Consider the following 21,473-nt stretch of genomic DNA (forward strand, 5'->3'; position numbering starts at 1 on the left):
TAAGGATGCAGTGTGTAGTTTAAAATGATAATTGAGTAAGTATCACATCACTATACAGTTTCAAATGTATAATGTGATTGTGTATTTTTAGGTTTTTAACTGTTGGTAGAACATAACTTGAAGACATCACATGTAGGAAAGTGTAAAGGGCATTTTTCTGTATTTTTAGACACTTCATAGACCAAACAATGTATTAATTAACGGAGGAAATATAGCACAAATAACACGGAGGGTTTCCCATGGTGTATATTTGGGGCTTCAAGTCCAGAACCCAAAGCTAGAAGCAGATGCTCTTACTTTAGAAGCTGGAATCAGATCATATTTGGCTTTTTTTATATTATTTTCGCTTGAAAAATGACTGAAACATTATTAATCTGCTTCACTTTTCCAGGTTTCCAGGTAAACAGTCAGTGGGTGGTCAAAGGTCGGGGGTCCTTTGACCATGAGGCAGGCGGTGGAGGCTCAGGTGTTGAGCCCTCACTGTGAACTAGGAGAACACGGTCAGTAGGGGACTTGTATGTATTATGTTTACGACTTCAGCTTACTGTGTGCACGTTTCATAATCCCCTGGTGTGTGTTTGTGTGTTGCAGGCCTGCGTCAGATCCTGACGGATGTCATTGAGGAGGTGAGGCAGTCGGTGAATCAGGACATAGATGGAGCTGAGATCCTTCACAGTCTGCTCAACGCCTCCTGGCTGCAGTCGTTGCTCAAGGTCTGAAAACTCATGACTACTGGGTGTTTTTTAGTCAAATTGAGTTTTGGGGAGTTCAAATATCCTTTTTTTTTCTCTCATTGAATGTGTTTTCTTTCACCTGGCATCCTAAATATGGGATTGTATGTGCACACAACTACCCCTCTAAGTGAATGAAATCAGTCATAAATTAAATACTCACTGAAAAGCACTGTGACTGATGTTGTTATTACTCATACACCAACATTGTTTTTAGGTTTATGAATGTCTTCAGAGGTACCTGAAGAATTCCCCAGCACCAGCTCTGGACTACGCGTCAGGACTTTCACTTCAGGTTACACTTCAGATTATATTGTTATTCACATTCAGTTTGTAAAACCTCTTTTTTACCTTTAAATTGTGGATTTTTGTGGTTTGTCGTCTGCAGGTGCTGATTGACATCAGAGCGTTGCCGGGCTGCTCTGAAGAGGCCAAAGAGCTCTACCGCCTCCTGAGACTGCCGCACCTGCAGGTGAATACACTGAGCATGTCTTATTCATAGTAACTTTATTTCCATATCATGTACAGAAAGGTGAAGAAAAAATAAATGCATTCTGCAAAAATGCACCAAAATGAACCTACACTACGTTGTTATTTCGACCCCCAGTGAAACAGAGTTTCTTTATGTTTTGTAGGCTCTTCTCTCGGCTCATGATACGGTGGCCCAGAAGGACTATGAGCCGGTGCTGCCACCAATGCCAGAAGACCTGCCGGATGATGAGGAGGCCACCAGGATTGTCTGTCTGGTTAAGAACAAACAGCCGCTGGTAAGTTACGCAGCTAAGTCTCTTCGTTACTTGGGGAAAATAGGAAAACCCATCAGGCAAACGTCTCTGAGTGTAAGAATCCCTTCAGACCGTGAAGTGACGTTGCCTGCAAGTTTATTGCTACGGTTTATAGCAGGACTGTAGCACAGTAGGAAGATTTCTTTGGTGAACTGACCCTTTAAGCTGCCAATAATACCAAGTAGAATACTTAATGTGTTTTTAACAAACACAATAAACATGTTTTACAGTTGTTTATTTGTCTGTAAACCCTGCATATATATCAGAATATAAACTGGACCTCAATAGAACTGAAGCAGATGTTCGTGGATATTTTAATATGTAGGCTTTTTTTTTACCAGATATAAATCAAACAGCTGACTGCATCCAGCAAAGACCAGATGTTTGAATTTTTATAATCTCTAATTTGACTAATTGTCTGTTGTTGCTACGGATTTCCTAACAGCAGAAACCACTGAAAAAGACGATAGCTAGTATAGAAAACAACAAATATAGTGAGAATATTAACAGATAATCAATGAAGCTTCTATTCTGAATTTTCCTTCTTCCTGTGTTGAACATGACACATCTCTACTTTTGAGTGACTCTGTTGTCTCACAGCTGCGTGATCACCAGCAAGTCGGGCTGCCGCTGCCCAGTGCGTCCCCCTTGTGTGCAAAAAGCTCCAGAGTCCGCAGCCACTGGGACGCGCTGAGGCGTCTGACCCAGCAGAGGCTTCATCATGCATTCAGGGTCCAGCAGAGCCCTACTGCTGAGAGCCTGGACGTCACAGATTCAGCATGGTGTAGCGTTCGCCGAGGCAGCTACCCGCCAACTGAGCCTCTGTGTCCCGCAGCAGCAGCTCAGCGACACCCTTCACCTCGTTATAAGCCCATGAGCAACTGTCAGATGTACTGTAGCAAGCCGATGAGCCAGTGTAGAGTTTGTTACTCCAACCTGCTCTGGGAGCAGGGTGTGAATCACTCAGCGCCGTCAGTCTACAGCTCTGTTCGGATCGGTAAGAAAAGTGTCATCCATCCATCCTCTTCCATCATTCATCACAGACACTCATGGTTTTTCATGGATTAATAATGTCTATTTTTTCCGTTGGAGACAACATCATCGAAGAGCTAGACAGTGGAGATGAAGCAGGACAGTCCAGGAATGAGCCGTCACCGCTTCCTACAGCCCGCAGGTGGACTATGTCTCCCCCGTGTCTAACCGTACCCTACTACTCCAACGCGGACGGCTCCCTCCAGTCAGACCTTCCTCCCAGGCTTCGAAACCATAGCCCTCGCATCCGCACTGCTCCACCGAGCCCCATGCGCCCTCACCGTGTTTTGGATCTGCCCCCCGTGGAGCTCGCCAAACAGGAGAGTCTGGATGAGCTGCGGACGTCGGTGCAGTTGGCCGCCTGCTCCATGGAGAACAGCACCAAAGACATCAAGCTCCTCGGGGAGAGGATGGCAGCCGCAACGGAACGCATGTCAGAGACGGTGCAGGACAACTCCCAGGCCTTGGTGCTGCTGACTCAGGTGGTGGACCGACTGCAGACGCTCCTGGCCGCCACCAGGACTGATATCAACACCCTGAAAACTACCGAGCAAGACAGCACGCCCAAGAATAGCCGAGGGGAACGTCCATCCCTGACGCACCAATCCAGATGTTCCTTCCCCTCACTTGCATCTTCATCCTCCTTCAGCTCCCTCAACAGCTCCCTGGATGCTCCCTCCACCTCTCAGGGGACCAGCTGCCTGTCTGTTTCCTGTCGTGGGTCACCCCGAACCACCCTGAAAACCAACAACGCCCCTTCGGTGCATAAGAAGCACGCTGAGCATCAAGAGTCCAAGCACCTTCTGACCAATGGACTGCCGGATGAGCCCAGGGAGACCTCCCACGCTGTGAAAGGAGGTCGTTTAAACCAGCGGAAGAAGAAGAAGAGGAAGAAGGCAACGTGACAGCTGACGCGTGTCCAAAGAGTGGACTTCTTGGGTCCTTTCAAGACGTCTCCGCAGAGTGGCTGACCTGCAACGCGCACGTTGGTAGCTGACGTTTATTCTATACTTTTTGTTGCATCCCTCGTCAGCTTCTTCTGTGGTGTTGTGGACCATTTCATCTTTCATGCTTTCCTCACCAGTGATGTCTGACGTGTCATTTCAGGAACTTCACCCGCGCTCATTTGTGTCTGAACCTTCTGAATTGAACCTTCCAGCTTTTACAGCCTGTCATGTCTTCTCTCAGACATCAGTTTTATTTTTCCTCATTTGTGTGATCTTCAATTTGGCCTCTTCTCCACGTCACAGCAGCTTTATTCATCCTCTGTTTTAATCTGTCTTGTTGCAGGGAGCGACTATAAAGAGAAACGAGATCACGGGGGAGATTTTCATCGCTCGGGTGATTCATGGAGGGCTGGCCGATCGGAGTGGTGAGCCTTTTCTCTCAAACATCAATTTACTGCAACCTTGTATCCTCATCTGGAACTCTGAATACTTTTATATTAATTAATCACATTTGATAGTCTGACAAAGCAACAATTGGAGAAGTACGACCCTTTTATTTTAGTACTTGCTCAAATTGTATTTCCTGTTGATTGAGCACATTTTTTTTAAACTTTATCTTTAATCTCTGACCCAATTTAGAGATTTTTACACACTGAAAGAATATGGGAGATTAAATGTTGGCCCAAAGTTTTATTTGTGTGTGTGTGTGTGTGTGTGTGTGTGTGTGTGTGTGTGTGTGTGTGTGTGTGTGTGTGTGTGTGTGTGTGTGTGTGTGTGTGTGTGTGTGTGTGTGTGTGTGTGTGTGTGTGTGTGTGTGTGTGTGTGTGTGTGTGTGTGTGTGTGTGTGTGTGTGTGTGTGTGTGTGTGTGTGTGTGTGTGTGTGTGTGTGTGTGTGTAGGTCTACTCCATGCAGGGGATAGGATCATAGAGGTCAATGGTTTCCCTGTGGATGGGATGGAACCTGAGCAAGTTATCCAAGTTGTGGTACGTCATTCTTGTACGACATGGATACTAACTGTAAAACGTACCGCACTTTGTTTTCCTTTGTTCAAGGTTGTCTGTTGATTAATCCATGGTGTTTCTTTTTAACCAATCAGCAAGTGAGGTCACAAGGCACCATTATGTTCAAGGTCATTCCCATCACAGAAAGGCCTGTCCACAACCAAACCATGGTAAATCATCATCTACACACACACACACACACACACACAGCTTCTCATTATATTAAACTAACTTTCCTGATTACAGCTCTACGTGCGGGCTATGGCTGACTACAGCCCGCAGCAGGACCCGACCATCCCCTGCGCTGACGCCGGTATGAGCTTCAGAAAAGGGGACGTCCTGGAGATTGTGGACCAGACAGACGCCCTCTGGTGGCAGGCAAAGAAACTGCCCAGCGACGCGGCCTGCGCCGGCCTCATCCCCTCCACAAACCTGCTAAAACGGTCAGCAGTTTACTGGTTGTGTCAAGATGTTTTACTTATTCACTGGGAAATATTTTAATGATTCATGAACTCCCACTGCGTTCTCTTCTAGTCTTACATACGATTGCAGTTGTGAATTGAATATATTTGTGTTTTGGACAGTTGATCAGACAAAAACAGTCATTTTATAGATGAATAGACAAGTTTAACAGCAACATCATGACTTCAAGCTAATGTTAGATATTTATAAAGATGAGATTAGTATATTGTGTGTAATGTGGCATAATTTAAACCAGAATCTGCGTGTTGTGACAGGAAGCAGAGGGAGTTCTGGTGGTCCCAGCCTTATCAGCCACATGCCTGCATGCAGACCTGTAAGTTCACCTAAACGTCCTTTAACGTCTCTCAGACTTTATATAAAAGTACGCACAGTTTCAGAGTTGAGTTGTCATTATGTTCTACCCCATGCTTACTGAAGTGAGCACTGTAGACGAAGGTAAGATTACACTGTCGTAGTCAACTTTAAAATATAAATAATGCACATGTTTTATTGTAGATGTAACTCTTTATGTCCATTTTTCACCCGCAGAGGAAGACATGATGGCCATCGATGAGAAATGTGTTGAAGCAGGTAAATCTCCACCCGTCACTTATGGCTTTACTGACCTGTAACCTTGTATTCACTGCACGTCTTTGCTGCTCTGTGATTAATTCCCCGCCCGTGTTGTTTCATTTCTGTCAGATGAGGAGACATTTGAATCTGGTAGGTAAGTCTTTGTGGATTTTATCTGGTTTGAACTCTGAATTCAGTGCCAGTCTTTCTCCCGACCTTCATCTGAAATGTTGTTTATTTCCAAAACTCTCTCTGCTGTCCGGTGGGAAATATCAGAGGAGCTCAGAGGTGAGACAATAAACTCACTCATTTGCACAAGTGCTCTGACAGAAGTAAACACACACAGAGTACGTACAAAAAATAGTCAAACTAATATGATTTCAATTGGAAACATGTGTTTTAAACTCTGTGCGTTGCATTATGGGACATGTAGGATCTAGACTTCTTTGAGCTTGAGCAACACAAGACATTAAAAGTCGACATATATCAACCTCTGCTGGTTCAGTTACAACCTTTTTTTATTTTATTTTTTTCCTTTGAAGTCTGGATTTTTTTGTCTGTGAGCATGAAAATATGTTTCTGTCAGAAGAATACATTTTACCTTCCACATATTCTGTTTATTATTTTCTGATAAATGTTTGCAAGACATATTTTCCGTTACATAGTTTGTCCTCCAGTAAGCACCGATGAGTTAAACAGTTAAATACCTTATTGTCATTGTCCACGGCAGGCATATAATACATAATATAATGTAGAATATTGTCTAGTGTCTGTATTTATTTCTCTGTTTATGTTTTTTTTACCCTTCCACGCGTCCATTCTGCTTCTCGTCACATCAAACCAGAGGAGGATGACTTCAGGAGCAACGCTGAAGGGATCTACTTAGGTAAGTCATGTTCTGAACATGTACATATCATGGATAATTTCTCAAAGATTTACATTAACTTTGGTTTTCTGTCAGTGGGCTTCAGGCGCAGCATGCGTCTGTGTCGGCGGCGGTCTCACAGCACCACCCAGCCGTCCTGCCACACCCGCTGCACTAGCAGCTGCCCCAGCACCCTTAACAGCCCTTACGAGGAGGTGGTGCGCTACCAGCGCCACCCCCGGGACGCACATCGCCTCATTGCCCTTACAGGTACAGTGTCACTAATAAAGCATGATTTGTGTCTCTGACAACACGTGTATATACATTTTAAAGGTTTTACTTTTACCTCAGGTCCGTCTAGTGTGGGTGTGAACGAACTTCGGAGGCGCTTGATTGAAACAAACCCCAACATCTTTCAGGGAGCTGTACCTCGTACGTGCAAATCACCATCATGCACCAGTTTTAGAATCTTTACAACTCATACAAAACCTTGAAAAACACACACTTTTTGTGTATCAGTTTGTACAATCATCTTTTGTTAGCTGCTGAGCGATTGTCTGTGTCAAAAGAGAAACAGTAACATCTATATCTTTCCCTCCCCAGACACCAGTAGAGCACCCAAAGGATATGAGGAGTCTGGCCGAGAATATCACTTCACCAGCCGAGAAATCTTTGACAACATGATGTATAACAACAGGTACAGCCGTCTCTGCTGGGAACACATGAATAATGGATGAATGTAGTGGAGACACTGCCTCACTTCAGTGTAAAGTCTAAACATGACATATTCATGCTCTTTGACTCATTTTAACATTATTGTTTCTCATTCTGTCAGCTGCGTAACACATTACACACAACAATGGGATCTTTAGAGGTCAACGTTTCAAGATAACCTTTCAGAGCCATGCTAACTTGAGACACCCATGGAAATTATAAAAAGCTCTGGCTGTGTATTTGACAGCTCCTAAAGCTTTCACTACATTCATAAAATGTATTCAGAAATGAATGTTTCAACATCAAATCATTCCTGTGTGTTTATGTCCTGCAGGTTTCTGGAGTACGGGGAGTACAAAGGGAATCTGTACGGCACCAGCATCGAGGCTGTGAAGGAAGTTTTGAACAGTGGAAAGATCTGCGTCATCGACATCGAGCCAAACGTAAGAGCAACAATGACACTATTGTCCTCTTTAAAATACCACTGACTAATAATAACTAATTCCCTCCATTTAGTCCATTCAGGCAGTGAGGACCCACGAGCTGAAGGCCTACATCATCTACGTGAAGCCTCCGCCACAGGAACGCCTCAAGGAGACAAGACAGGACTCGCACATCACCACCAATTACTACGTCAACCGACCGTTCAAGGTGAATTCTTACCTCAGGCTGGGAAATGCCCTTGTCACAGAATAATTATCTTCTGGATTTTGCGTTTTTAAATTTCATTAAGGACACGTTGTAAAGGTTTTTGCTTCTTCCACAGGATGAAGACTTCCAGGAGATGGAAGAAGCTGCCCGGAAGATTGAGTCTCATTTCTGTCAGTTCTTTGACCACGTGATCGTCAACGATGAGCTGCAGGACTCCTGCGTCCAGCTGCTGTCGGCGGTGAGGAGGGCGCAGGACGAGCCGCAATGGGTCCCCGCCAGCTGGATACGACCCACCAGTGAGGCGTAAGAGAGGACGAAGGATGGCGAGAGGGGACAAAGGAGATGAAAGTTTTATTTTACACATTCCTCACTGTACATCAATGTTCATGTTTTATTTCTATTATTATTATTATTATAGGCACATATGTATTGCCCTGCTCCCCACTCTTTTACACAGTCCTGCAATAAAGAATGTGATATTTTTGCAAGTGATGTTTACATTATAGAAAGCAAAGTGGTTTCTTGTTTTATGTTTTGTTTTTCATTAGTAATTTGTGTCATTTCTTTTATGGTTTTCCATAGGCTAAATGTGTCATCGCATGCCAAAAAAAACATAAACTAAACATGAACAAAAACAGCTGTTTAGCACAAAAATTACACTTTGTGTCCTTATTTAATTGAAATAATGTGATCACATGCAAAAGTGCAAGCAAAGGAAAGATGTTTTAATATTTTAACCTGTTTTTGACATCAATAAACCACTTCTGACAGTCGTTTCATTTGTTTTGTTGCCTTTTATGGGAGCTTTTATTTTGAAGACGCAGGAAGTCTTGTGTGCTACGCGTGAATGTGTCCGGGTAACAGCTTCCGCTTGCACGATATAAACAAAGTAAAATAAGTAACGGTCACTTTTAAACGGCTGTAGCTGTTAAAATACAGATGTTTATCCACTGAAATGTCTTAAACTTGATGAATACTTGAACTTAAAGGATGGACACGGGCGGATCAAAGGTAACGTTACTGTAGCTTCGCTTTAAATGTTATTTTACGACAATTTTAATGTCATTTTATGCTTTTCCACTGTAGAAAATGCGACCCAGGGAGCTCCCGCCGCTTCCACAGGTTAGTCCTATAACTCATGTGTTATCCCTGTTATATCACCCTCACATACACAGCACATTAAGATCATTTAAGCTTAAAAAAATGCCCTTCATCACACCCACCACGTATTGGAAATTATCGGATCCCCTGCAAAACGACTAGATAAGAAAACTAAGTATCGTATATTTGGTATTTTTAGTTAATATAAGAGGAAAAACATCATTTCAGCACAATTCTTTTCAGCTTTATTGATTTTTCTGTGTTTAACATGAGTGCAAATTCAATATATTTTGAGTTTTGTGCTGTTGGTCAGTCAAACAAGCTACAAGTTTACAAGTTTATGATGTTTTAAAGTGAATTGAAAAGTTGGTAACAGATAACCTAATGTTAGTTGCAGCCTTAACATACAAAGGCATCGGAAAAGACATGTAACTAATGCTCATAACATCAATTTATAAAGCCAGGAAGGCGTTTAAACTCAAGATTATTCTTCATCCGCTTATCCGGGGGTCGGGTCGCGGGGGCAGCAGCTTTAGCAGGGGACCCCAAACTTCCCTTTCCCGGGCCACATTACCCAGCTCTAACTGGGGGATCCTGAGGCGTTCCCAGGCCAGTGTGGAGATCTAATCTCTCCACCTGGTCCTGGGTCTTCCTCGAGGCCTCCTCCCAGCTGGACGTGCCTGGAACACCTCCCTAGGGAGGCGCCCAGGGGGCATCCTAGCTATCTTAGTATCTTCGTTCCTACCCCTTACGGTCACGAAAGCTGGGTCAGGACCCAAAGAACGAGGTCGTGGGTACAAGCGTCTGAAATGTGTTTCCTCAGGAGGGGGGCTGGAGTCTCCCTTAGAGAGAGGGGGAGAAGTTCAGCCGGTGAGGAACTCGGAGTAGAGCCGCTGCTCCTTTGTGTTGAAAGGAGCCAGTTGAGGTTGACGTGGACTGAAAAGTAGATCTCTGTGACATATATTGTCCGAGTGCTTGTAGAGACATTCATGGTGTTCATAACAAGCGTCGTCAGAAGGATTAAAGCAGATTTCACTGTCAGACGCACTTCCTGGAACTATTCACTCGTTCGCACAGAAGAGTTTGAAAAGGTTGTGTGACCTCTGCCCTGAGTAATCCCCGGTCCTGGCAGATGTATGAACACAGATTTAGCTGAGGATTTAACAGTGTAGCTTCTCTCCACTCTGACTTGACTCTTGGATTGGGATGGCCAGTAAGACGACAGTAAGGTCTTTCTATTTGTGACTTGTCTTATCTGAATGTAACTTTACGCTTTAACAGAAATATTCTGGCGCTCACTCATTTACATATCATTTTGAAGACTTATAAGATGTTTTTTTATGTAATTTTAGCAAAACTCTGTCTTGAAAAGTATCTGACCATGTGTAAAATCCCTTTTTGTCTCTTTAGCGAGGACAGCGAGCTCTGCCCACAATGTCGAGGTAGGTAAATGTGTTTTCTACTGCGACACAATGTCTTCATCGACAGTATTTATGCTGAACAGTCTTCTCTCTTCTTTGGTCTGTCGGTGGTAAACGTGCAGTCAAGACACGGCTGGTGAGTTAAAGTAATTACAGGCTTTATTTTTACTGAAGCTCTTGCTTTCATTTAACTTCTCTGTCTTTGTTTATCACCTTGTACAGGAGACGTATCAGCAACAAGACAAAAGAAGAAGAGAGTTAAAAAGGACATAAATGGAGTCGATGATATGGATGGTACGTAGACCACCAGTGTTGGCGCTGATTTGTTGTCATACACAAACTGTACTTTTTTAATTTACCTGGATTTAAAGGGCAAGTTAACCCCAACATGAAGGCTCACAAGGTGTTGTTTAAGCTTAAGCTGACAATACTTAAGATACTTACGTCACTTTAGACGATGCTTGAAAGTGTAATTCCACGCAAAATCATCCCACTGCCAAATATCAAATAAGCTATCGAGACAGTTTTTTTCGTGTAACAACTATTAAGGGAGAAATCTGGGTAATCGTTCAAGGTGAAGGCATTCAAACGTCTTTTTTAACCACTAATGCTGCTGAAAATAACAGCAAACCTCTGCAGCAGCATGAGAAAAGTCCCTACACACAAAACAAAGCACCTACAACGTAGTTAGTGAACCCAGAGTTTATTAAAAGAGTGTTAGGGCGCACTCCCACTGTGCCTCCGTCCCGTGCCCCGTGCTTTAGGGTCCTTGTCCCCCCCTCCAGGCCCGTTTGTACTCACACTACCTGGGCCTCGGAGAATGCTTCTTGCTGCCTATACGTCATCACGCCGTAACACGTCACACGCATTGATGACGTCATGGCGATGCGTGGCTTTGTTTCCAGATCTTTCCGTAGACCTCGGAGTTTTTGTGCGTCTTGTCGACTGTTTTTGAATCTTTTCATCGACCAAATCTGCAGTAAACACTCCACCTCCGCATCACACCAACGTGAACCTTTCGCCGCCATTGTTTTAAATGTCCGCGCATGGTCCCTCCTTCTTTTTTCTATGTCCCAACAGGCGCACAGGAAATGACCTCAGAACCGCCGTAGGCCTCGTGCTCGTGCTCGTACATGTGCAAACGTGCTTTACAAAAACCCACCTCTCCCAAACAGTCCGTGGCTGGCGAGTGTGCCGCAAATAGGCGCGGTACGGTTGCACTCACACTGGTCAAAGGAACTGGACCTTACCTGTGAAACCTGTTTGGGCACGGGACGGATGGACAGTGTGAGTGCGCCCTTACCTACTGGCCCCTGTACCAGCTCCTCTCATAGTAAAGTCCATTCAAGTGGATTACCAAAGTCAATCCCAAAGGAAGGAGCCCATTGGTGCTTTGTTTTGTGTGTAGGGACTCTTCTCATGCTGCTGCAGAGGTTTGCTGTTATTTTCAGCAGCATTAGTGGTTAAAAAAGACGTTTTAATGCCTTCACTGTATTGCCCCGAGCTAATCACTGTTAGCCACATCCGGCTGTTAGCGATTCTAAAGGATATCTCTGTTAATAGTCATTACACAAAAACAACTGAACTCAATCGCTAATTTGACGTATTAAGTGCCGAAAAAAGACCACGGAATGATTTTGCGCCGGAATTACACTTAAAGGCAAGTTTGTAGACACAGGTCAGGTCAAGGTTTCCTCATTCCTTCTGCTTTTTCCTGTTTAGGTCGTGGGGTGGAGATGGGAGGACTAGGCAGCCGGAGGGAATCTGAGGTCGGAGAGCAGTTTACCCTTGAACCCACAACGGACGCACCCCCACAAAGGAGGAGGAAAAAAAAGAAAACTGCCACCATAGGTAAAGACTGAGAACATGAGCTCAATGCTGCGTTTCCACATTGTTGTTCTACTAACGTTCAGATGTTGGAGTTTCACCTCGGTGTAAATGAGGAATCCTCACTTTTGAAGGCTCAAACGACACATTGTGACGAGCCCAGAGGTCCATGGTGACATTTACAGACGTGTAAATGAATGGTTTCAGATCTGGACGACGACCAGGCCGACCTGGTGAACGGAGACGCAGCAGATCAGACGACTGACGGAGAGGAAGTTTTAAGAAAACCCAAAAAGAAAAAGTAAGAAAACTGTTTGTGTTGTGTTAAATTTGAATTTGATTTTTATGAATTTATTTCAGACACGTCAAAAAAAAGAATACAATCAATCAATCAATGCTTAATTTGTTAGGGACAGTGCACATTAATGAAGAACGATAACAACACATCACTGTAAAAGTGCCGGATTATAGCAAAGATGCTCATTTGCATCCGTAGTCCCTGCTAAAAAAATACAAATACTACTAAATAAATAAATAAATACAAATAGAAGAGACAAGACACAACGCACAATACATTACACACTCCACACCAGACCCACACAGGATAAAACAATGGAATAATCATAATACAAAATACAAAACTATACAAAATTAAATTAGTTCACAAATAAGAAAAAAAAACATATACATTTCACGCTGCCTGAGAAGGAGTAGGAAGAGGTTTTCACTTATTCAGTAATTGCTATAATCTATATAACTTATCTTTTAAATGTAAAATGTGTAAATCTAACTATACAATAATACATTTTATGCAATTTTATGAATAGCGTCAGCAGATTTGATCAAAATAAGAAATGGTACATATGTATAAAATATCCTATTTGGTACTTTTCCTCTACAACCTTTATTCTGTTGTTTTGTTTTAAATTATTTTTGGGTAATATCTGAATTAAATTACAGTTTAGATTCTACATTATGTAGATAGTGAGATAATAAAAAATATACATATGCTTACATAATTAATTTATTTTGTGAAACAAGTGAAAGAAATTATAGTATATTTATTTTAAATAATACATTTTATTTGTAGAAAATTATATATTTGAATATGTTTAAAAAATAACAATAATAATAAATGAAAATGTTAATAATAATTATGATTAATGAAGCTTAATAACATGAGTTATGGAGAAGGGGTGGGATTAGATAAACATGTCATTCTAATCAGCAAACGTTTGTCATTCATCTAATTATGCTTTTTATTTTGTGTAACATTATTTTCTGTGTGACAATTTCTGTTTTCCTTTACAATATTTCAATCAATCAGTAATTTCTTGTAATTTCAGGAAGTCAAAAGCCGTTGAATCGCAGCTCCCCGATGAGTTGGACGTGGAAGAGGATGATATCGTTAATGACACCCCTCCTCCGATCCCCCAGCATTCCCTGTTCTCCGCCCCGCAGGGTCAGAGCCAGCCGGTGGGGAAGGTCTTTGTCGAGAGGAACAGTGAGTAACCACAGAAGAAGAATTTGGTCAAGTGGAGTTAAATGGCACCATGGTTAATTTCCGTGTGTTGCTGCGCAGAGCGGTTCCAGGCTGCTGAGCGCTCAGACTGGAGGAAGACCAGTGCGGAGATGGATAACATGACAGACTTCCAGCACATTCCCTCGCTCTGGACCACCAAAGACGTTTCCATGAGAGTGCACAAAGGCTTCAGGTGAAGCAAAAGCATCTTGTACGATGTAAAATACGTACGAGTGTGTGGTCTGCTCCGCCCTAATCTTCTCTCCTCTCCTTTTGTGCGTGCTGCAGGGTGTTAGGTCTGTATTGTCACGGCTTCCTGGCGGGCTATGCCGTGTGGAACATCGTGGTGGTTTACATGTTAGCCGGGCAGCAACTCACCGCTCTGCCCAACCTGCTGGAGCAGTACCACAGTCTGGCTTACCCCTCCCAGTCTCTGCTCTACATGCTGCTGGCCATCAACACGGTGGCCGCCTTCGACAGGTACAGCTCCCTCATCTCAACAAAAACGCTGTGTGAACCCGAACTAGCGGATCCAACGCATATGAACGTGTATTAACAGAGCCACCGTGCTAACGTATTAATACATAAACGTGTGTAAAAGTACAGTACGAGCAGCCGACAAAGATCAACTCTTGTCTTCTCAGAGTGAATCTGGCCAAAGGCGCCTCGACTCTGCGGGAGTTCATGACCCTGGACCCTCTGGCTCTCGCCTCATTCTGTGAGTCCACACACACACACAGGTTTTTTAGGTGTTAATAATGCTTTTCCTCTCAGGCGTATGGTTTCTGTTTGGTCTTAAGTCACACTCTCTCTCTCATCCAGTGTATTTCTCAGCGTTGGTCCTCTCTCTGAGCCAGCAGATGACCAGCGATCGCATCAACCTGTATCCAGCCTTCAACATAACATTATGGTGCGCTCACTGGAGTGATTTAATGCTTCTATCTTACTCTGAAGCCTTGATGTGATACAAATGCATTTCTCCTATAGGCCACCAGAGTTGGAGCACCAAATTCTACACCCATGGGTGACGGTGAACCTGGTGGTAGCTCTGCTGGTGGGGCTGGCCTGGATCTTTATCGCCACCCAACCAGAGAAGGACTCTACTGAGGGTGAGACACAATAGTCCTGTGTTGAATACTGCAAAACATTTTAAAGCAAGAAAAACTGTTTTATGATTTTATTATCTTGTCCTTCTTCCTCAGAGTATCTCGATGCCATGAATATTGAGCCTCACAGGCCAGAGGACAAATCCGAAATGACCGCCTGAGAAAGACCATTTATCCGTACATCTGCTCTGAGACATACTGTACAGCTTTGTTGTCATTTTGCACAAACATTTTCACTGTATTTTAGCATTATTTTTGTAATTTTGGAGTTTGAATGTGCTTGTGTCTTTTTAAATATTTATCCAACAAATCTAACAACGTGTCTTTATTACATTCTGAAAGAAATGGGTGCATGCACAAAACCTGTTGATACATTTGTTCAGATTTTGACCTTATCTTACTTATAGTATTGTAACGTCCCTCAATGATCAGGCGGTGAGGCTTTATCCAGTTTGTTGCACTTTATTTTCTAACTGAACGCGGCTACTGTGGGCCGCAGCCGACGCCAACAACAGTGACACATTCTAACATTAACATTAACAGTCACTACAGTCCGTTACAGTATATTTAAATCTCAACTTCATCTGTGTCATTTGAATTTCCGACCCTGAATATGTCTGCCTTCATTCTAATGTATCTGATTTTTTTAAATCTGAATTTTACTCCAAAATTCAGAAGAAATTAACATTTAAAAAAGCAAATATACCAAATTCAGACGCCAACTTTAATGTGTCCAGGAAACCAAGGAAAAGTAATCAATTCTAGATTATACATTGAATATTGTAGCTGATTCAATAAGTATCAGATGAATCAAGGTTGAATGGGGTGTATGTGTGTGTTAGTATTTTAAATATAATTGATTTTTGATCATTTATCCCTTAAACCAGTGGTTCTCAAACTTTTTACAGTAATGTACACCCTTTGGGTTATTCTTTTCAGCCAAGTACACCCTAACAACGCAAAAACAGTGTTGTTAAGGGGTAAAAAAGCCTTTATAAAGCCTTTAAAATACAAAAACACTTGGTACTGATACGTTTTAACCATAAATCCTGATTGCATTTGTTTACAGCAGTTAAATTAGGAATGCTAAATGGGGAATAAGGGTCCATGCATGAGTCACATTTTTTTGTTAATTATTATATATTATTTTCAGCCAAGTACCCCCTGACAACGCAGAACAGTGTTGTTAAGGGGGGAAAAAGCCTTTTATAAAGCCTTTAAAATACAAAAACACTTGGTACTGCTACGTTTCAACCTTAAATCCTGATTGCATTTGTTTACAGCAGTTAAATTAGGAGTGCTAAATATGAAATGGGGAATTAGGATCCATGCATATATATATATATATATTTAGTCTCATGTACCCCCTTGCAGTACTCCCGTGAGCCCCCATTTGAGAAAGACCCGCTTTAAACTAATCGATCTCACCCATCGATTCCCTCTGGGATCCATTATTTTTGTCTTACCCGCTAAACAGACCGTGTAGTCGAACCCAGAGTGCAGGTTCCGTTGACGTGGTAACGGTAATGGTGTCATCAGGAAAACTCAGCTATTCATGAGCAGAAGTTAGCAAAACCAGTGCTATTATAAAAAGCCAGTAGTCATGCTGGACTTTGCCATCTTTGCTGTCACTTTTGTCATCATTTTGGTCGGTGCTGTTCTGTATTTATACCCGGTAAGTCTCCAAGTTTGACGTTAGCTTCACGTTAACGCTATCCTCTGACATTAAATAATCTCGTTGCCTGGATACGAATCATTTATTGTAATTTAATACATTAAAAACGGGTTGTTACAGTCTCTTTGTCATGTCGGGGTACATCTAACACACTTATCAATTACCTGGTGTGGTGAATCTAATTTTAAAGATGCGTGATGGGCGGTAACAAGTAAACAAGCAATTCATGTTATTATTATTTAATTTATTTAATGGATACTGACAAGTACGCCATGTATGCCGATTTAACCAGAGGTTCAGACCTGATTAGATGGCAGTGGTTGTGTTGTTATACAATGTGTGTGTTTGGACATAGGGTGCATTTAATTATCATTTAACAGTTGCTTTAATGAGCTAACAGTTTCTTCCAGGAGGCTGTAGGTGTGTGTGTGTGTGTGTGTGTGTGTGTGTGTGTGTGTGTGTGTGTGTGTGTGTGTGTGTGTGTGTGTGTGTGTGTGTGTGTGTGTGTGTGTGTGTGTGTGTGTGTGTGTGTGTGTGTGTGTGTGTGTGTGTGATCGCCAGTGTAGGTAGGATACTATATTGTCTATCCATGTTGTCAAAAATCTATCTAAAGAAATGTATTAATTTTGTTTTCAGTCATCCAGAAGGGCCTCTGGTATCCCAGGTCTCAATCCCACAGATGAGAAGTAAGTTCTTCACCTCTGTTAACTTTCATTTAGTGTGTTAAAGTTCATGTGCATGAGTTAATGACAACAAAACAAATGTAATAGTATGATGTACATCAGTGGTTATCCACATTACACTGGCATCATTGCTGTCTGCTCTCTCAGGGACGGGAACCTGCAGGACATTGTGAACAGAGGCAGTCTGCATGAGTTCCTCGTCAGTCTGCATCAGGAGTTTGGGTCGGTGGCGTCGTTCTGGTTCGGGGGTCGGCCCGTGGTCAGTTTGGGCTCTGTGCACCAGCTGCAGCAGCACATCAACCCCAACCACACCAGTAAGATGATGTCACACTGAGTCAAGATGTGTCATTTTTCATTGTATGTCTGTGTAAAAGACAAAACAACCAAAGCTTACTTTTCTTTTCTTTTGCTCTTCTCAGCTGACTCCTTTGAGACAATGCTGAAGTCGTTGCTAGGTTACCAGTCGGGAATGGGAGGTGGGGCCACTGAGGCCGTAATAAGGAAAAAGTTGTACGACGGTGCCATCAACAACACGCTGAAGAACAACTTCCCTCTTGTCCTCAAGGTTTGTATCACAGTTAAAATAAGACATATTCACTACTGCAAAACTTTCACACTGCTCACTGAAATCAAGCATTCAGACATATTTCCAAACATACCTTTTTTTATGTAGCTCGTGGAGGAGCTGGTAGGAAAGTGGAAGTCATTCCCAGAGTCTCAGCATGTCCCTCTGTGTGCCCACCTGCTGGGTCTGGCCATGAAGAACGTCACCCAGCTGGCTCTGGGCGAGAGCTTCAGAGACGATACCAAAGTCCTTTCCTTCCACAAGAACCACGATGCGGTGAGACAACGCCAACTCCACAAACCTCAGTTGCTTTTGTGCTGTGGATTCTGGTCTTTTTCTCTGCTCCTTTGGTTATCAAATGTGTGATTTTGCATCTTCTACCATCCACGTCTCCTTACATCTTTGTTGAACAGTCCCATTTTAGTTCCATGGGATTTAACACCTTATAATCCAGTAATTTGCCTGTTAAAGTTCTGTTTAAATTGGGCACTTTATTTAGTTTTTCTCCTCCGCTAACTCACTAGATTTGGTCTGAAATTGGAAAAGGCTACTTGGACGGCTCCTTGGAGAAGAGCTCCACCAGAAAAGGACATTATGAGAAGGGTGAGTGAGGTATGCATCATGAGTTGTCTCAGCTTTGACAGAACTGGCGTTGTATATATGTTGAGTTGTTGAAGAAACCTTTTGTCTTTCGTTACTCTATTTTTGTCTTGGTCTCCTGCACCTGCTGTGTGTTGACATGTAGGAGCAGCGTTGTACTTCTACTGTTGTTGGAGAAACAGAAGGAAAAGTTTGCAGAGGCTCAGACATGATCTCTGTGTGCGGAGAGCAGCTTGACAGACAGCTCAACCGTCTGAGAGCAGATAAAGACTGCATTACCGACCTATTCAGTATTATTGCTTTAATCAGTGAACAGCCACTGTTTTAGGGGGCTATTATTGATTTTCCTGCCACAGACAATTGTTGCTCGGGTTTACCACTTGGTGGAGTTCATTTTGGATGTTGTCTTAAGTGCTGGTAAGCTGGGTGGATGCTTGAAATTAGGTATTTTTAGCTTGTATCCCCAGTGTGTCAGGCAGCCAAAAAACTTCAAAAAGTAACTGAACGTAATGGCAATGTCCTTTTTTTATTTTCTGGGTGTTCAGCTCTGTCAGAGATGGAGTCCGTGCTGCTGTCAGTGGCGAAGGAGAGAAAAGCCCAGAGGAAGCAGACAGCATTTGTCGACGCTCTGCTTCAGTCCAGTCTCACGGAACGACAGGTGAATACTGATGAAGTCACCGATTCGAGTTTAAAACCCCAGAGGCGACTGAAAGATTGTCACGGCTCCCAAAATCAAATACTGAAAATGATTGTTTGCTGCTTGTTTCAGATCATGGAGGACTGTATGGTTTTCAGTTTGGCTGGATGCGTCATCACTGCCAACTGTAAGTGACAAGCATCAAACGTTATTTAGAGCTGCAGTTAACAACTATCTTCTACGTCATTCTCAGTTTATGGTTAAAAAGAAGGGAAGAGAGTGTAAATGTTTCAGGACTTATCATATTATTAATCCATTAATGTTTATCATGTTAAAATGCTGTGTTTCGGCAGTGTGTATCTGGGCACTTCACTTTCTGTCCACCTCAGAGGAAGTTCAGGACAAACTGTACCAGGAGCTGGAGGAGGTTTTAGGTTCAGATCCAGTTACCTTGGACAAGATCCCTCAGCTCAGGTACGATCTTTGGACCTGGCTTCACATCTAATCCATAACCGTGACATGTAAAATCCCACTTTACATGCACATCCAGACACGGTTGGTGTGTTCGATAACCTTGATCTTATCACATTTCTGTCCTTGCGTAGATACTGCCAGCAGGTCCTCAACGAGACGGTGAGGACTGCCAAGCTGACCCCCGTCGCAGCTCGCCTTCAGGGCGTGGAGGGCAAAGTCGATCAGCATGTCATCCCCAAAGAGGTATCTGGTTTCCTGCCGTCTGTAACTCTCTGTCTGTTTATTTCTGTTCGGCTCATCGTAAAATTATTACAGCCAGACATCAAACAGAGAAGCATTGAGGAGATAAACCATAATTATTCAGGGGATTAAACATTTTGTAAAGGGGGTCATGAAAACAAAAATGCAAACCATAGTTTTGTGCTCGCCATGTTTCAGACTTTGGTCATCTACGCTTTGGGAGTGGTCCTGCAGGATTCTGACACCTGGAGCACCCCATACAGGTTCACTGTACATCCATTTGCATTTTCTTTGCAGTCAGATAATTGGCTGCTTTTTCAAATACTAAAATGCAGAAGATGCAGCATATTGATTTGTCCAATTTTTAACTGTGACGTCCCCCAGGTTTGACCCAGAGCGATTTGAGGAGGAGTCAGCCAGGAAGAGCTTCTGTCTGCTCGGATTCTCAGGGAATCAAACGTGCCCCGAGCTCAGGTAAACGATCAGGATTCATTCTACGTTTGGATGTCCTGCATACTTAAATTACATTTTCACACAGTGGTGTTGTGGTTAGCACTGTCCCCTCACAGCGAGAGGGTTCCTGGTTCGAATCCCGGCTGGGGCCCTTCTCTGTGGAGTTTGCATGTTGTCCCTGTGTCTGTGTGGGTTTTCTCCGGGTTCTCCAGTTTCCTCCCACAGTCCAAAGACGTGCAGGTGTTCGGTTCATTGATGACTCTAAATCACCCGTAGGTGTGGATGGTTGTCTGTCTCTGTTCGTCTCTATGTGTCCTGTGATAGACTGGCGTCCTGTCCAGGGTGGACCCCACCTCACGCCCGATGTCAGCTGGGATCTGCTCCAGCCCCCCGCAACCCTGACAGGGACAAGAGGTTGAAGATGAATGAATGAATGAATCAATCAATCTATTATATTTGGTGTGTTTGACAGGTTCGCCTACACTGTTGCTACTGTGCTGATCAGCACGTTGGTGCGCCAGCTGAAGCTTCACCAGCTGAAGGGACAGGTCGTGGAGGTCCGATCAGAGCTGGTTTCTAAACCTAAGGACGAAACCTGGATCACCGTCAGCAGAAGACGCTAGAACTGATCCTTAAAAACCCTGCGGGGCGAAGAGCTAAAGAGTCATGTTTCTAATCAAACAATAATGAATAGAGTAAAGGACGTACCAGCAAAGTATTTCTTGAATGTTTAGGATCCATCTGCCAGAGAAACGTAACGTACACTTGGTGGTTTTCATGTACAGTCATAGTTGCACCACCAGAATATCCTCACAGTTGTCTATGTGGTGCTTTTTACTGTACAGTAATCAGAGGCCTTAAGCACATTGTTATCTGTGCCTGTTCACATTTGCACTTGTTGAAAGCTGTTAACATGGTTGAATACTCTACAGTGTCATTTCATTTGAACAAGATTAAATGTGTATTACGGTGTAAGTTCCCTACATCAATAAAGACAATTTAATTTGTATCAGTGGAGAATGGGTGTGTCAGTCTTTATAAACCTGGTTTCTGTCTGCGTATGGAAATGTGTAACTGAATAAATTATTACAGACGCCCTTTACCGACTAATATATGTGCTTCTGAAGGGCCCCTGGGCAAGGCTGCTTCCTCACATGATCCAGACCTGCTGCTCTGTAACAGCCTGTGGAGAGGGATAAAAGAATCTAAGGGACCTGAGGGAAATCATCATGACTTTTTTACAAGTGTTATTTTAGGGAGTTGGTGTAAAAGTATGGATTTAACATGACCAAATCCTCAATAGATAAATACACGCAGAAATAAATACATGCATACAGAAATAGATTTATAAAATTATGCTGATATAAATTAATAAATGGGACCTTCTACCTCATAAACATATGTACA

The 21,473-nt window shown here is 43.0% G+C and overlaps 3 protein-coding genes across 3 annotated transcripts; all 3 read left to right on the top strand.

Moving 5' to 3' along the window:
• Positions 1 to 442: 442 nt before the first annotated feature.
• LOC310964731 (MAGUK p55 subfamily member 4-like) lies at positions 443 to 8,069 on the top strand (the record flags this gene model as incomplete). Its single annotated transcript, XM_083937987.1, has 19 exons — positions 443 to 500; positions 592 to 713; positions 949 to 1,026; positions 1,120 to 1,203; positions 1,367 to 1,498; positions 3,839 to 3,920; positions 4,394 to 4,479; positions 4,593 to 4,667; positions 4,744 to 4,940; positions 5,235 to 5,293; positions 5,476 to 5,550; positions 5,662 to 5,682; positions 6,377 to 6,418; positions 6,494 to 6,667; positions 6,749 to 6,829; positions 7,001 to 7,094; positions 7,446 to 7,554; positions 7,628 to 7,762; positions 7,878 to 8,069. 19 exons carry the CDS (start codon positions 443 to 445, stop codon positions 8,067 to 8,069), a joined length of 1,896 nt encoding a protein of 631 aa, XP_083794113.1.
• Positions 8,070 to 8,644: 575 nt separating this feature from the next.
• Positions 8,645 to 15,002, top strand: LOC310964535 (transmembrane protein 237A-like). Its single transcript, XM_083937713.1, has 14 exons — positions 8,645 to 8,773; positions 8,849 to 8,884; positions 10,274 to 10,305; positions 10,407 to 10,420; positions 10,507 to 10,578; positions 12,007 to 12,135; positions 12,319 to 12,412; positions 13,458 to 13,615; positions 13,694 to 13,826; positions 13,922 to 14,113; positions 14,278 to 14,351; positions 14,456 to 14,543; positions 14,621 to 14,742; positions 14,836 to 15,002. The coding sequence occupies exons 1-14, from the start codon at positions 8,753 to 8,755 to the stop codon at positions 14,898 to 14,900; spliced, it is 1,230 nt and encodes a 409-aa protein (XP_083793839.1). The 5' UTR covers positions 8,645 to 8,752; the 3' UTR covers positions 14,901 to 15,002.
• Positions 15,003 to 16,253: 1,251 nt separating this feature from the next.
• Positions 16,254 to 21,054, top strand: cyp20a1 (cytochrome P450, family 20, subfamily A, polypeptide 1). Its single transcript, XM_083937659.1, has 13 exons — positions 16,254 to 16,414; positions 17,051 to 17,100; positions 17,245 to 17,411; positions 17,517 to 17,662; positions 17,771 to 17,938; positions 18,187 to 18,265; positions 18,808 to 18,920; positions 19,032 to 19,086; positions 19,253 to 19,373; positions 19,505 to 19,616; positions 19,812 to 19,876; positions 19,998 to 20,087; positions 20,539 to 21,054. The coding sequence occupies exons 1-13, from the start codon at positions 16,343 to 16,345 to the stop codon at positions 20,687 to 20,689; spliced, it is 1,389 nt and encodes a 462-aa protein (XP_083793785.1). The 5' UTR covers positions 16,254 to 16,342; the 3' UTR covers positions 20,690 to 21,054.
• Positions 21,055 to 21,473: the final 419 nt, after the last annotated feature.

This window comes from Echiichthys vipera (assembly GCF_963691815.1).
Source record: "Echiichthys vipera genome assembly, chromosome: 23".
NCBI lineage: Eukaryota > Metazoa > Chordata > Actinopteri > Perciformes > Trachinidae > Echiichthys > Echiichthys vipera.

Excerpts from the sequence above, each read along its gene's own strand:
- cyp20a1 (XM_083937659.1), top strand. The coding sequence starts at position 16,343 with ATGCTGGACTTTGCCATCTTTGCTGTCACTTTTGTCATCATTTTGGTC. Across the intron at positions 19,087-19,252 it reads ATGCGTCATCACTGCCAACT|TGTGTATCTGGGCACTTCAC; the intron begins GTAAGTGACAAG and ends GTGTTTCGGCAG. Across the intron at positions 20,088-20,538 it reads CAAACGTGCCCCGAGCTCAG|GTTCGCCTACACTGTTGCTA; the intron begins GTAAACGATCAG and ends TGTGTTTGACAG.
- LOC310964535 (XM_083937713.1), top strand. The coding sequence starts at position 8,753 with ATGGACACGGGCGGATCAAAG. Across the intron at positions 8,885-10,273 it reads AGCTCCCGCCGCTTCCACAG|CGAGGACAGCGAGCTCTGCC; the intron begins GTTAGTCCTATA and ends TTGTCTCTTTAG. Across the intron at positions 12,413-13,457 it reads AGAAAACCCAAAAAGAAAAA|GAAGTCAAAAGCCGTTGAAT; the intron begins GTAAGAAAACTG and ends TTGTAATTTCAG.